Raw genomic sequence first — 15719 nt, forward strand, 5'->3', positions numbered from 1 at the left:
AAAAAAAAAAAAAAAAGGAAAAAGAAAATTTAAAATTATATATGTTTGTATTTGTGGCTTACATTCATATTGGACAGTGCTAGGTTAGACAAAACCAATGAAGAAAAGAGGTGAAGAATATTCCAGGCAAAAAGAATAGGCTATATAAAGGCTCTAAAAAAGAGGATGGACACTTCAAGAATGGAAAAGCAGGCCAGGTGCGGTGGCTCACACCTGTAATCCCAGCACTTTGGAAGGCTAAGGTGGGCGGATCACTTGAGGTCAGGAGTTCGAGACCAGCCTGGCCAAATGGACAATGGTGAAACACTGTCTCTACTAAAAATACAAAAATCAACAAGGCGTGGTGGCAGGCACCTGTAATCCCAGCTACTGAGGAGGTTCAGGCAGAAGAATCCCCTGAACCTGGGAAGCAGAGGTTGCAGTGAGCTGAGATCAAATCACTGCACTCTAGCCTGGTAACAGAGCAAGACTAAGTCTCAAAAAAAAAAAAAAAAAAATGAAAAAAAAAAAAAAAAAAAAAAAAAAAGGAAAAGTAGCCAGGGACCTTGGCTGCTTCTGCCACCATGGTCGGTTAGAAAAAGGAAAAGCATCCAGGTAAACCACCACAGTGAGCAGGAATGACTCAAGATGAAGTTGGAAAGGCAGGTGAGTGATCTGAAAAATAAGTTCCCATAATTCCAATTCTAGAAACTTGAAGTTTCTTTCCTTCATTTCTGGCCTCAGTAACAAATCATTTTAGTTCCTGGATGAAAAAGTAACCTCAACTGTTCCTGGTATGATCAACATTCTTGTCCCTACTACTATAAGGACAGGAAATCAATCCATCAAAGGCTATAATCGAATCACTATGTGCTGACCCACTACATGTAATAAAATATATGAAGATTTAAATAAAATTTCTTTAGTGCAATTAATTACCTATTTAGATGTTGGAAATGGTGTCTTTTTTTTTTTTTTAACTACGTTTGGGGCTAACATACAAAATCCTTACTCCTTAGGCTTCTTTCTTTTGTAAACACTGACCAACAAAAATTAGCTCAGAAAGAATTTTTTTTTTTTTTTTTTTGGAGACAGAGTCTTGCTGAGGGAGGCCGAGGCAATGACAGTTTATAGTGCAGTGGTGTGATCTCAGTTCATTGTAACCTTCATTTCCCAGGTTCAAGCAATTCTCCTGCTTCAGCCTCTCAAGTAGCTGGGATTACGGACATGCACCATCACGACCAGCTAATTTCTGTATTTTTAGTAGAGATGTGGTTTCACCATTTGGCCAGGCTGGTCTTGAACTCCTGGCCTCAAATAAGCTGCCTGCCTCTGCCTCCCAAAGTGCTAGGTTTACAGGCATGCGCCACCATGCCTGGCTAATCTTTGTGTTTTTAACAGAGTTGGGGTTTCACCATGTTGGCCAGTCTGGTCAACTCCTGGCCTCATATGATCTACACACCTCGGCCTCCCAAAGTGAGCCAATGTGCCTGACCTCAGATAGAACATTTTCGCTCAAAGTTTATTTTCCTCCGTTCACTATTTCTACCTTTGAGTCTAGGTACAAGATGGGAGATACACAGGAAGAGTCAATAGTGCCTGTTGTCCACAATTCATTCTAAATGTGTCCCTGCCATCTTTAGATTGAGTAGATTTATTCTGAGAGCTGGGTATGCCTCCAGGACATCATAAAAAAACTACTCTATTTCCAATACACCAACAGATTAGATACAGAAGACTGAGTGCTCAGCGTAGGCTTCTATCTCCTTGTGAAGAAGAAAATTGGTCACATCAAGATAGCCACAATCTCTGTAACCTTCTCAACTTCCTCCCATCCTCCTCCAATTACTTACAAAGATCCATAATGTGGTTCCTGCAGATGGCACAGTTATCAACCACAATATCCCAGGCCCAGAGGGCTACTGCATTCCACTGCAAAGACAAAAAGAGGGAACAACGCATTCTCCTTGTAACACACACTCTTTACAACTTCATGCTGCAGCTGGAGTTACCATCTCTTTGGCCACAGAGAAACACCAAACAAAAGTTTCTGGATATTACATTATTCTTATTATATCAAAGGACAATGGCGGACTACACGTATGTTCTCCTATTCTCCAAAAGGTTGCGTATGTGAACGCAGAAATTAATGAGTCAACTTTTGTTTCCTATAGTTTAAAATAATTTAGTCAGTGGCCAGGCACAGTGGCTTGTACCTATAATCCTAGCACTTTGGGAGGCTGAGGCGAGGGGATCACTGAGGTCAGGAATTTGAGACAAGCCTGGCCAACGTGGCGAAACCTCATCTCTAGTAAAAATACAAAACTTAGCTGGGCATGGTGGCAGTTGTCTATAATCCCAGCTACTCGGGAGGCCGAGGCAGAACTGCTTGAACCTGGGGGGCAGAGGTTGCAGTGAGCTGACATCGGTCCCACTTTACTCCAGCCTGGGCAAAAAAGTGAAACTCTGCCTCAAAAAAAATTTTTTTAATGAAATAATTTAGTCAGCTGTATCAATGTAAGCAAATTAGAAACAATTTTTAATTGCCCATTGTAGGCTTAATAAACACAAACTTGAATTACTGTGCAGGTTTTTGTGGCAGTTGCAGAAGAGCTCAAAATCTGAGTATCTGCTCTTCCAGGGAGCTCCGGAAGCATAAGCAATGAGGTGAAAGCTAGGGAACAAAATGAACTAAGATAATCATGGGATCATAAAATGGATAATCATGGGATAAGCTGGATAATTAACTACCCATGTCAGTACACAGACCAAGGTCATCACTTAAATCTTCGAAGATTACTTCATAACAAATTCTAGAATTCACTAGAATTTTGTTTGATTCTTACCATAAAATAAACTGATGTTCCCAACTTTTATATGTCTTCTATTAAGATAATTCCTGTAAGAGTTTAACTAAAAGTGGCATTTCAGTTATTCGACTCTGGCTTCCTCAGTTACGAATACTGCCAAACCTTCATCACTTTCAAACCCCATTCTCAGTGCCTTGTAACTTCTTTCCCACTTCACATCACAGCTTCAACTTGGAAGAAAAGCCCCTCTTCTATTATTCTTCAATATGGCTGCTGGCTGTAGCTGAGCAGCAGTGGCCACAATGAGACACCAAAAAGCACTAGGAGGGGAGATATGTCAGTGTCTAACCAGAGGTTCCAGGAATATCTTCCCTATTTCAGAATCTCCATTTTGAACAGCTTTCATGTTAGGTGGGAATCGACACTTTTCCCCAAACTGTGGCAAACCACTAAAAGGCATTTCATATAAAAAGACACGTTCCATTTTTGCTTTCCCACTCTTACCAAGTCATTCGCGACTAGTACTCAACCCTCCCTAAATGCCACAGGATTTGGGCTCGGAATTTCTTAACAAATGCCACCATGCTTTTTATTTTTATTTTGGAAGGGGGAGATTCTGGACGTGACGGAGAACCCTGGACTGTGGTGGTTACGTGAACAGACAACAGATGTCTCAGAAGAGCCAAGCATTACACTCCAGACTCTTTAGACGGTGTGAGGCCCAGAGATGAGGTTAATGGAGGCCTCGGTTCGGCGAGCACCAAGTCTGGATTCCTCAAAGTGAGAGGACCCCAAGCTTCAAAAAGGGGCGGGGCAAGATCACCAGCGGGGCCTCTCAGAGGCCTCCAATGCAGTACGACCTCAGGTTGTTCCCAGCTTTCGCCGCACTGCCCCATCCTCCACCGCCGCAGTAGCTCCGACTCCCCATTTCACCCACCCTACCCCACCCTGTCCTTCCCCCACCTTTCAACCACTCCAGTGACAGCTCAAGCGCTTGGCTCCTGCCGCCAAATCGCAACCCCGCGTATCTCAATAAACAGCTCCGTGATTGGCCCCTTAGCCTCACAGCAAAACCAACACGTCCCCAGACAGTGGGCCACCGTCACGCCGATCAACTCTAAGACCCGCCCCCCGGCTTCCTTTCGTGGTACCCGGTCCCAGGAACGCCCTGAAATGAAACCCTTTACTCAGCGCCTCGACCATCCTGGGGCCTGCCAGCCAGATCCGCGCCTCTCTAGCTTCCCTGAGGAAGGTGCTGGCGAGACCCAACCTTTTTCACTTCAAAGCGCTTCTTGCCCGCGCCGCTGTTGGTGCCGCTCGGGGTATCCACATCCATCGCTGCCGCCATTTTGGAAACACAAGGTCTGTCGTCCAACCACCGCGCCTGCGCAACTGCTCACGCCTCACTCCCCCGCCTCCCGGCACCTCCTCCCGCACCCCACCCCTTACTGGCGCGAGAGGGGCAGGTGGGGGCGGAGCGCGTCACCACGCCTCTTAAAGGGGCTGGCGCAGATCGCCCCACCCGCGTCGTGTCGGCCGGGGTGGGGGCGGTGGCGGCAGTGGCTGGGGCGGGGCCGAGGCTACGTGAGCTAGCCTGGTGGAAATGTTCGAAAGGGTTCGCTCTCGCCGCCTCTTCTGGGAAGCCCCCGTCCACACTCCGTCAGCTGGGGCGGCGGCTGCTTCCTCCGCATGAGCACGACCTGCGCCGCAGCCCTACCCGGCTTGTCGGGCTCGCCGGGTCGCCGCGCGGCTCCCGGTGCCGGCGGGAGAAGGCGCGGGGGTGGGTGCCCGCCGCCTGCCCCAGAACCCGAGAGCCCTCGCTGGTCTTTCGCAGAATCTGACCCGCCTCGGAGCCAGGCCCGAGGTGCAGTCCTCCTGAGAGGGCTGGAGCCCACGCACCGTCTGGTCTCCGATTTCTGTTCGGGAACTGCTCGGGGATTCAGTGGGAAGAAGGGAGACCTCAGAAGGCCCTCCCTAAGGCCAGACTGAGCAGGTCCCCAGCCCTGCCCTCACCCGCCCGCCAAGCCTGGGGGGTGGCCTCTGCGCCCGCCTAGTCGCAGTCCTAGGACCGCCTTTGGTCGGGGTGCAAGGCTTCACCGTAGCGCGTGTCAGTTCCCACTCCCTCTTCCTCAGTTGTCACCTACGTTGGGTGATTTCTTCCCGGTCTGTGTCCTCTTTCTGCTGCTTGAGCTATTATGAAACCGACCCACCTGAAGTCACTGTATTTCTTGAATTTTATGAGGCATTCTTTTTTTTTTTTTTAATAGAGACAGTGTCTCACTATGTTGCCCAGGCTGGTCTCGAACTCTTGGGCTCAGGCGATCCTCACACTTCGGCCCCCCAAACTGCTGGGATCACGGTAGTACGCCACCACGCCCGGCCCAAGCACCGGTACTTCGTGTCGCTCTCCCATTTCTGCTTAGACCAGGACTCCCTTTGACATCTCTAACCTTGCAGAGGTGTGACTGCCAGATCACTCTTAGATCTCGTACAGGTTTATTTGAAGCCTTGTATTTTCTCTTAAAAGATAACTGGAGAGTCATGGAATGTGCTGACTCTGTTGCTTAAAAGAAATAATTGGCTGGGCATGGTGGCTCACGCCTGTAATCTCAGCACTTTGGGAGGCTGAGGCGGGTTGATCACATGAGGTCAGGAGTTCGAGACCAGCCTGGCCAACATGGCAAAACCCCATCTCTACGAAAAATAGAAGAATTAACCAGGTGTGGTGGCATGTGCCTGTAGTCCCAGCTACTCGGGAGGCTGAGGCAGGAGAATCGCTCGAACCCGGGAGGCAGAGGTTGCAGTGAGCCGAGATTGTTGCAGTGAGCCGAGATCATGCCAGTGCACTCCAGTCTGGTGAGAGAGTGAGACTCCATCTCAAAGTAATAATAATAATAACAGTGAAAGAATTGCGATTTGTTTCCTTTTTAGTCATAAACAGAAACAACATATCCTGGAAAACACCACCACAGCTTTAACCAGACTTGAAAAGAAAAATTGTTTGAGACCTTAAAGGGCTATAGGAACCCTACAGAGTTTTTCTTAGCCCAAGTTTTAATGATTTTATGTGAAAATATCTGTCATTAATGTATTGTGTGCCTACAGGTCCTGATGGGAATACTAGAAACATATTGTAAATTAAGGTATTGAAGACATATTTATCCATCATTCAGTAAAAGTATTGATATGTGCCAGGTTCTATTTTAAACAGGAGAGACATAATGAGTCAAACCCCTAGTTAGGGAATAATACACAAGTCAACAAATAAATACATCAAGAAGTCTCAGAGCCGGGTGAACTGGCTCACGCCTCTAATCCCAGCACTTTGGGAGGCCAAGGCGGGAGATCACCTGACATCAGGAGTTCCACACCGGCCTGGCCAACATGGTGAAACCCTGCCTCTACTAAAAATACAAAAACAAAAATTAGCCAGGCATGCATGGTGGTGAACGCCTGTTGAGCTACTTAGAAGGCTGAGGAAGGAGAATCTCTTGAACCTGGGAGGTGAAGGTTGCCATGAGCTTAGATTGTTCCACTGCAGTCCAGCCTGGGTGACAAGAGTGAGAGTTTATCTCAAAAAAAAAAAAAAAAGTCTCAGCTATCCAGCTACCTGCTAGGTGGGGTGGATCAGGCCTATAATTCCAGCACTTTGGGAGGCCAAGGTGGGCGGATCACTTGAATACAGCAGTTCGAGACCAGCCCGGCCAACATAGCGAACCTCTGTCTCTACCAAAAATACAAAAATTAGCTGGGTGTGGTGGTGTGTGCCTGTAATCCCAGATACTCAGGAGGCTGAGGCAGGAGAATTGCTTGAACCCGGGTGGTGAAGGTTGCAGTGAGCCAAGATTGTGCCACTGCACTCCAGCCTGGGTGACAGAGCGAGACTCCCTCTCAAAAAAAAAAAAAAAAAAGTCTCAGGTGGGCCAGGCGTGGTGGCTCATGCCTGTAATCCCAGCACTTTGGGAGGCAGAGGCGGATGGATCATGAGCTCAGGAGTTCAAGCCCAGCCTGACCAACATGGTGAAACCCTGTCTCTACTAAAAACACAAAAATTAGCCAGGCATGGTGGCGCGTGCCTGTAATCCCAGCTAGTCAGGAGGCTGAAGTAGCAGAATCACTTGAATCAGGGAGTCAGAGGTTGCAGTGAGCCGAGATGGCGTCACAGCACTCCAGTATGGCGACAGAGTGAGGCTGTATCTCAAAAAAAGTCTCAGGTATCCAGTGCTATGAAGAAAACAAGGTAAAGAGATGGACGGGAGAAGGAGACAACAGTAAATTGGGTGATTAAATAAGGGTTTTATGAAGAACAACATTTAACCTGAAGTCCTTTAAATGGCCCTACATGATCTACTTTCCTATCCAATTTACATATAACTTCTAACATATTTTGTCTAAACTGGGCATGTAGTCCTAGCTACTCAGGAGGTAAGGAGGTAGGAGAATCCTTTGAGCCTGGGAATTCAAGGCTGCAGTGAGCTGAAATTGCACCACTGCACTCCAGCCTGAGCTAGAATAAGCCTCTATGTCCAAACAAACATATTTTCTCATTTACTCGTTTATTAGGATTATTGTTTTTTGTGTGTCCTCACCAAGAAAAGGGAATTTTGATTGCTTTGTTTATTGGTAACAAAAACTGGTACATTGTATGTGCTCATTATGGGTTGAATAAATAAATTTGGAGCCTACTGAGCAAGCAGAAAGTAGTAAGAGATGTCAGAGAGGCAGCCCGGGGGCAGAGGAGGCAGGGATTTTATTATAAATCTTATGGCAAGGCATTGAAAGGTTTTTTTTTTTTGAGAGTGTTGCTATGTTGCCAGGCTGGAGTGCAGTCGTGTGATCTCAGCTCATTGCAGCCTCCACCTCCTGGGTTGAAGTGATTCTCCTGCTAGAGCCTCTCCTTTAGCTGAGATTATAAGCATCTGCCACCACACCTGGGTAAGTTTTTGTATTTTTAGCTCAGGTATCCGTCAGACGTTGTGGCTGTTACCTGCAATCCCAGCACTTTGGGAGGCTGAGGTGGGCGGATTACTTGAGGTTAGGAGTTTGAGACTAGCCCGGCCAACATGGTGAAAACTTAGCCAGGTGTGATGGTTTGTGCCTGTAATCTCAGCTACTCAGGAGGCTGAGGCAGGAGAATCGCTTGAACCTGGGAGGCAGAAGTTGCAGTGAGCCGAGATCATGCCACTGCACTCCAGCCTGGGTGATGGAGTGAGGCTCTGTCTCAAAAAAAAGAAAGAGAAAGAAAGAGAGAAAGAGAGAGAGAGAGAGAAAGGGAAGGAAAGGAAGGAAGGGAACCAAATGGAAGTCTCAGAACTGAAAAATGCAGTAAGTGAATTTAAAAACTCAGTGGATGGGTTCAACAACAGAATGGAGGCGACATTTTTCCCAACAGAAGCTGGGAGGAAAAAAGACATGGAAGTGACAGAGGAAAAAAAAATAACTGAACTGGAGGATAGAACAACAGAAATTAGGCCAGGCATGGTGGCTCACACCTCTTATCCCAGCACTTTGGGAGGCCAAGGGGGGCAGATTGCCTGAGCTCAGGAGTTCAAGACCAGCCTAGGCAACATGGTGAAACCCTGTCTGTCTCTACTAAAAATAAAAAAAATTAGCCAGGCATGGTGTTGCATGCCTGTAATCCTAGCCACTCACCACTTGGGAGGCTGAGGCAGGACAATCACTTGAACCTGGGAGGCAGAGGTTGCAATGAGCTCAGATGGCACCACTGCACTCCAGCTTGGGCAACAGAGCGAGACTGTCTCCAAAGCAAACACACAAACAAAACCCAGAACAATAGAATTTACCCAATCTGAACAAGAAAGAGAAAATAGACTGAAAACAAAATGAAAAAACAGAGCCTTGTGGACTTGTGGAAATACCACAAAAGATCTAATATTTGTGTCATCAGGATTTCAGGTGGAGAGGATAAAGAGAGCCAGGTTGAAAAGGTAATTGATGAAATAATGGCTGGATACTTGCCAACTCTGGCAAGAAAAATCTGTAGATTCGAGAAGCTGAGCAAGCACCACACAGAATAAACCCACAGAAATCCATGCCACGACACATCACAAACTTCTGAAAACCAAAGAAAGAAGAAATGTTGAAAGCAGCAAGAGAAAACAACACCTTACCTAAAGAGGAAAAATCATTTGAATGGCAGATTTCTCACCACAAAACCACAGAGGCCAGCAGAAGTGGCAAAATGTTTTTCATGCAAAAAGCAAATACAAAAAAAGCACCTGTCAACTCAGAATACTATACATGGTGAAAATATCCTTCAGGAATCAAGGGGGAATCAAGACATTCTCAGAAGGAAAGCTAAGAGAATTTGTCACCATTAGGCCTTCCCCTAGAAATAAGACAATAAAACAGGGACCTTGGAAAATTAGAAAGAAAGAACAAACACAGTAAGAAAAAATATGGGCAAGTACAATAAGTTTTTCTTCTCCTTTTGAGTTTTCTAAATTATGTTTCACAGTTGAAGTAAAAATAAATTTTTTTGGAGATGGAGTCTTGCTCTGTTGCCCAGGCTAGAGTGCAGTGGCAGGATCTCAGCTCACCACAACCTCCGCCTCCCGTGTTCAAGCAATTCTCATGCCTCAGCCTCCCAGGTAGCTGGGATTACAGGCATGTGCCACCATACCCAGCTAATTTTTCTACTTTTTTCTTTAGTGGAGATGGGGTTTCACCATGTTGGCCAGGCTGGTCTCAAACTTTTGACCTCAAGTGATCTGCTCGCCTTGGCCTCCCAAAGTTCTGGGATTACAGGCCTGAGCCATTGTACCCGGCCTGAAGGAAAAATTATAGCATTATCTAAGATAGTCCTAAATCTATATGGAGAAAATATTTTAAACAATTATTTTATAAACCGGGAGAGGTGAAGGGACACAGAGGGAGGTAAGGTTTCTATGTTTCACTCAAACTGGTAAAATGATGACATTAGTAGACTGTCATAAGTCGTGTATGTAAGAGCAGCCCCTTAAAAAGCTATGCAAAGAGACACACTCAGAAAAGAAACACTATAGATAAATCAAAATGGAATTCTAAAAAATGTTAAACCCACAGAAAGGCAGAAAAACTTAGAAAACAAAACATAAAATAAGTTGGGGCACCTGTAATTCCAGCACTTTGGGAGGCCAAGGCAAGAGGATCCCTTGAGCCCAGGAGTTGGAGACCAGCTTTGGCAACATAATGAGACCTCATCTCTACAAAAATACACACACACACACACACACACACACACACACACACACACAAACACGAGTGTGGTGGTGCACAAATGTATTCTCAGCTACTTGGGAGGCTGAGGCAGGAGGATGGCTTGAGCCCACCAATTTCAAGACTGCAGTAAGCTGCGATTTCGGCACTAGACTCCAGTGATAGAGTGAGACTTTGTCTCAAAAATAATTATTTCAACATAAGGAAGCTGATTAGAAAAATAGAAAAAATGGGCCAGGTGTGGTGGCTCACATGTGTAATCCCAGCACTTTGGGAGGCCGAGGCGGGTGGATCACCTGAGGTCGGGAGTTTGAGACCAGCCTGACTGACATGGAGAAACCCTGTATCTACTAAAAATGCAGAATTATCCGGGCATGGTGGCTCATGCCTGTAATCCCAGCAACTCGGGAGGCTGAGGCAGGAGAATTGCTTGAACCCAGGAGGCGGAGGTTGCAGTAAGCCGAGATTGTGCCATTGCACTCCAGACTGGGCAACATGAGCGAAATTCCGTCTCAAAAAAATAAATAATACATTGTTTTATAAGTAATCTAGAGATAATTTAATGTATGCAGGAAGATGTGCCTATGCTATATGCAAATACTACACCTTTTAATTTCAGGGAGTGAACATCCTGGGATTTTGGTATTTGTGGGGGATCCTGGAGCCAATCCCCCATAGATACCAAGGGACAACTGTACTTAATGGTGAAATGCTAAGTGCTTTCTCCTAAAATTGGGAACAAGGCAAGAATGGCCACTCTCATCACTGTTTCACTCTTATTCAATATAGCTCTGGAACTTCTAGCCAGTGCAACAAGACAGGAAAAAAAAAAAAAGAGAGAAAAAAAAAGAAGTAGCTGGACACCATGGCTGACACCTGTTATCCCAGCATTTTGGGAGACTGAGGCAGGCCAATCACCTGAGGTCAGGAGTTCCAGACCAGCCTGGCCAACATGGTGAGACCCCATCTCTACCAAAAATACAAAAATTAGCCAGGCGTGGTAGTGTGCACCGGTAATCCCAGCTACTTGGGAGGCAGAAGCAGGAAAATCGCTTGAACCCGGGAGGCAGAGGTTGCAGTGAGCTGAGATCGAGCCATTGCACTCTAGCCTGGGCGACAGATCAAGAGTCTGTCTCAAAAAAAAAAAAAAAAAAAAAAAAAAAAAAAAAAAAAAAAAAAAAAAAAAAAAAAAAAAGTAAAAGGGAGTAAAAGGCATACAGATTGGAAAGGAAGAAATAAAACCGTCCTATCTTTAGACCACACACGGTTTATGTAGAAAATCTCAAGGAATCTAGCAAAATTCTTAGAACTAATAAATGAGTTCAGCAAGGTTATAGGATACATGATAAACATACAAAAATCAATTGTATTTGTGTATACTAGCTATGAACATGTGGACACTGAAATTAAAAAGAATGTCACATTTCCATTCATCCAAAAAGTGAAATATTTAGGTGTAAATCTAACAAAACATAAAATTTGAGACTTGTGTGCTGAAAACTACACAACACTCATAAAAGAAATTTAAAAAATGTATTTTTTTAACCTTTTTTTGGTACCATATATTCTATCATAGCAATAACAATCTTATTTATTTATTTATTTTGAGATGGAGCCTTACTCTGTCGACCAGGCTGGAGTTCAGTGGCACAATCTTGGCTCATTGCAACCTCTGACTCCCTGGTTCAAGCTATTCTGCCTCAGCCTCCCTAGTAGCTGGGATTACAGGCACCTGCCACTTCGCCCAGCTAATTTTTTGGTATTTTTAGTAGAGCCGGGGTTTCACCCTGTTGGCCAGGATGGTCTTGATCTCCTGACCTTATCGTCTGCCCATCTCAGCCTCCCAAAGTGCTGGAATTACAGGCGTGAGCCACCGTGCCCAGCAAATATATGTATATTTTTGAGACACAATCTCCCTTAGTTGCCCAGGCTGGAATGCAGTGGTGTGATCTGAGCTCACTGCAGCCTTGGACGACTCCTGGGCTCAAGAAGTCCTCCTACTTTAGCATCCCAAGTAGCTGGGACTATAGGTGCCCGCCACCATGGCTGGATAATTTTTTGATATTTTTTTGTAGAGATGGGGCTCATCAAGTTGACCAGGCTGGTCTCCAATTCCTGGCCTCAAGAAATCATTGTTCCTCAGCCTCCCAAAGTGCTGAGATTACAGGCATGAACCACCATACCTGGTTTAAAAAAAATTTTTTTAATAGACATATAGCATTCATGGGTTGTAAGATTCAACACTGTAAAGATGTCAGTTTTCACGAAATTTCAGTTTAACAAAATTCCTATCAAAATCCTAGTAAGTTTTTTTTATTTATAGACAAAATTATTATTTTCTTTTTTGATACAGAGTCTTGCTCTGTCACCCTGACTGGAGTGCAGTGGTGTGATCTTGGCTCACTGCAACCTCCACCTCCCAGGTTCAAGTGATTCTCCTGCCTCAGCCTCCCAAGTAGCTGAGATTACAGGCACCCACCACCATGCCTGGCAAATTTTTGTATTTTTTTTAGTAGAGATGGGGGTTTCACATGTTGGCCGGGCTGGTCTCAAACTCCTGACCTCAGGTGATCTGCTTGCCTTGGCCTCCCAAAGTGCTGGGATTATAGGCGTGAGCCACCGAGCCCGGCCTATTCTAAAATTTATATTAAAAGGCAAAGGAATTAGAATAGCTAAGACAATTTTGAAGAGGAAGAATAAAGTGTGAGGAATCTCTTTACCTGTTTTCTTTTTTTTTTTTTTTGGGACAGAGTCTCACTCTGTCACCAGGCGCCAGGCTGGAGAGCAGTGGCACGACCTTGGCTTACTGCAACCTCCGCATCCCGGGTTCAAGCAATTCTCCTGCCTCGAGCTCCTGAGTAGCTCCAGGCAAGCGCCACCACGCCCAGCTAATTTTTTTTGTATTTTTAGTAGAGAGGGGGTTTCACCATATTGGCCAGGATGGTCTTGATCTCTTGACCTCGTGATCCGCCCGCCTCTACCTCCCAAAGTACTGGGATTACAGGCGTGAGCCACCACGACTGGCTGTCTCTGCCTGTTTTCAAGACGTACTTTTTACAGTTGCAGTAATTAAGACTGGTGTGGGTGGCCGGGCGCGGTGGCTCAAGCCTGTAATCCCAGCACTGTGGGAGGCCGAGGCGGGTGGATCACGAGGTCAAGAGATCGAGACCATCCTGGTCAACATGGTGAAACCCCGTCTCTACTAAAAATACAAAAAATTAGCTGGGCATGGTGGCGTGTGCCTGTAATCCCAGCGACTCAGGAGGCTGGGGCAGGAGAATTGCCTGAACCCGGGAGGCGGAGGTTGCGGTGAGCCGAGATCGCGCCATTGCACTCCAGCCTGGGTAACAAGAGTGAAACTCCGTCTCAAAAAAAAAAAAAAAAAAAGACTGGTGTGGGTGGAGGATAGACATACACATCAATGGAACAGAATAGAGAACCCAGAAAAGACTCACTCAAATATGCCCAACTGAACTTTGACAGAGGTACAAAAGTAATTAAGTGGAGGAAAAACACACCATTTTAAACAAATGGTGCTGGAGCAATGGAATATCTATCGGCAAACAAAAAACAAACTCTTGACCTATGTCTCACATGTTATACAAAAATTAACATGTATCATGAACTTAAACCTAAAACATAAAAGTATAAAACTTTTAGAATGAAGGCCAGGTACAGTGGCTCACCCCTGTAATCCCAGCACTTTGGGAGGCCGAGGTGGGCGGATCATGAGGTCAGATGAGACCATCCTGGCCAACTTGGTGAAACCCCATCTCTACTGAAATACAAAAAATTAGCTGGTCTCTTGCAGTAAAACAAACAAAAAAAATTAGCTGGTCGTTGGGGTGCGCGCCTGTAATCCCAGCTACTCGGCAGGCTGAGGCAGGGGATCGCTTGAACCTGGGAGGCAGAGATCACAGCACTGCACTTCACCCTGGTGACAGAGTGAAACTCCAAAAGGAAAATGCAAAAGTGAAGCATCTCAATGACGGACTAATAACACCGAATTCAGCTTTTGTGAATAAGACTGACTTCTGCCTCAACAGAAATACATGAGCCAGTGCCTTATTGGAAATGATCTGCATGTTTGTTTTTTTTAAATAGAGATGGGGTTTTACCATGTTGGTCAGGCTGGTCTTGAATTCCTGACCTCAGCTGATTCACCTGCCTCGGTCTCCCAAAGTGTTGGGATTAACAGGCATGAGCCACTGCACCCAGCCTGATTTTCTTGTTTTAAGAACTGGTGTATATAGGTACATCTTGAATGTTCTGCTTTCCTTACCCTTATGCCTGCACTTCACCTCAGCCTTCAATTTCATTGTGTTTCCTTGCTACTTAATATCTTGAAATCTGGTATGAAACTATTGCATGATCCCTGCATCTCTGCTTGTGCATATATCATAGTTCTCTTATAATGATGTGCATAGATCTATTTCATTTGAGGTAATCAAAGTTTAAATAATATACTGGATCATTAAAAATAAAATATAACTTTAAATGCAAAAAAAAAAAAAGGAAAGGGTGTTGTGGTCCAAGAACTAATACAAAGAAGAAAGACAAGCAAACAAGTAAAAACAAGTTAAAAAAAAAAAAAAAAAAAAACAAACCCAAAACAACAACAACAAAAATAAACTTTTAGAATGAAAGGAGAAAAATTGCAAGATCTAGGGCCAGACAGAATTCTTAGACTTGACACCAATAGCATTATCCAGGAATGGAACAATTGATAAATTGAACATTAGAATTTAAAAGTTTTGCTCTGTGAAAGGGTCTTTAAAAGGATGAACAGACAGCTACAGAGTGGGAGAAAGTATTTGCAAACCACATATCTGACAAAGCACTAAGAGACAGAGTATATAAAGAAAGAATTCTTGGTCGGGTGTGGTGGCTCACACCTGTAATCCCAGCACTTTGGGAAGCCAAGGTGGGCGGATCACAAGGTCAGGAGTTTGAGACCAGACTGGCCAACATAGGGACACCCCTTCTCTACAAGTTAGCCAGGCATGGTGGCATGTGCCTGTAATCCCAGCTACTCAGGAGGCTGAGACAGGAGAATCGCCTGAACCTGGGAGGTGGAGATTACAGTGAGCCGAGATGGCAACATTGTACTTGCACTACAGCCTGGGCAACAAAGGGAGACTCCATCACACACAAAAAGAAAGAATTCTTAAAACTCAGCTGTCCAAAAACAATCCAATTAGAACATGAACAAGTGGCATGAAAAGATATTTCATTGGAGAGGGTATATAATACAAATGGCAAGGAAGCAGATGAAGAGATGGTCAGCACCATTTGCCATCAGAGAAATGCAAATTAAAACCAGAATGAGATATCACTACCCATCAGAATGGTCAAAAAAAACAAACAAAAACAAAAAAAAACCAAAAACCTGTGACACCACCAAATGCTGGTGAGAATGTGGAAAAATGAAATCACTCATACATTGCAGGTAGAAATGCAAAATGGCACAGTCACTTTGGAAAAAGTTTGGCAGTATCTTTTTTTTTTATTCTCACTGAGTTTCACTTTTGTTGCCCAGGCAATGGTGCGATCTGCATCCTGGGTTCAAGTGACTCTCCTGCCTCCGTCTCCCAAGTAGCTGGGATTACAGGCATGTGCCACCACACTCGGCTAAATTTTTTGTATTTAGCAGTAGACAGGGTTTCATCCTCACTGAATTCCTCATCAGATGCCATTTTAAGTTGAGCCTAT

General features: G+C 45.0%; 1 protein-coding gene across 1 annotated transcript in view; it reads right to left on the reverse strand.

Moving 5' to 3' along the window:
* RBX1 (ring-box 1) overlaps positions 1 to 4208 on the reverse strand; it is an 18653-nt gene extending 14445 nt beyond the window's left edge. Inside the window, exons 1-2 of the mRNA XM_017510363.1 lie at positions 4060 to 4208; positions 1833 to 1911 (exon numbers count right to left, since the gene is read on the reverse strand). Of these exons, the coding sequence (XP_017365852.1) occupies positions 1833 to 1911; positions 4060 to 4137 (157 nt within the window). The 5' untranslated portion in view covers positions 4138 to 4208. The remainder of the gene's footprint in view (positions 1 to 1832; positions 1912 to 4059) is intronic.
* Between the last annotated feature and the right edge of the window lie 11511 nt (positions 4209 to 15719).

Source organism: Cebus imitator, unplaced genomic scaffold (genome assembly GCF_001604975.1).
Source record: "Cebus imitator isolate Cc_AM_T3 unplaced genomic scaffold, Cebus_imitator-1.0 Scaffold435, whole genome shotgun sequence".
Classification (NCBI taxonomy): domain Eukaryota; kingdom Metazoa; phylum Chordata; class Mammalia; order Primates; family Cebidae; genus Cebus; species Cebus imitator.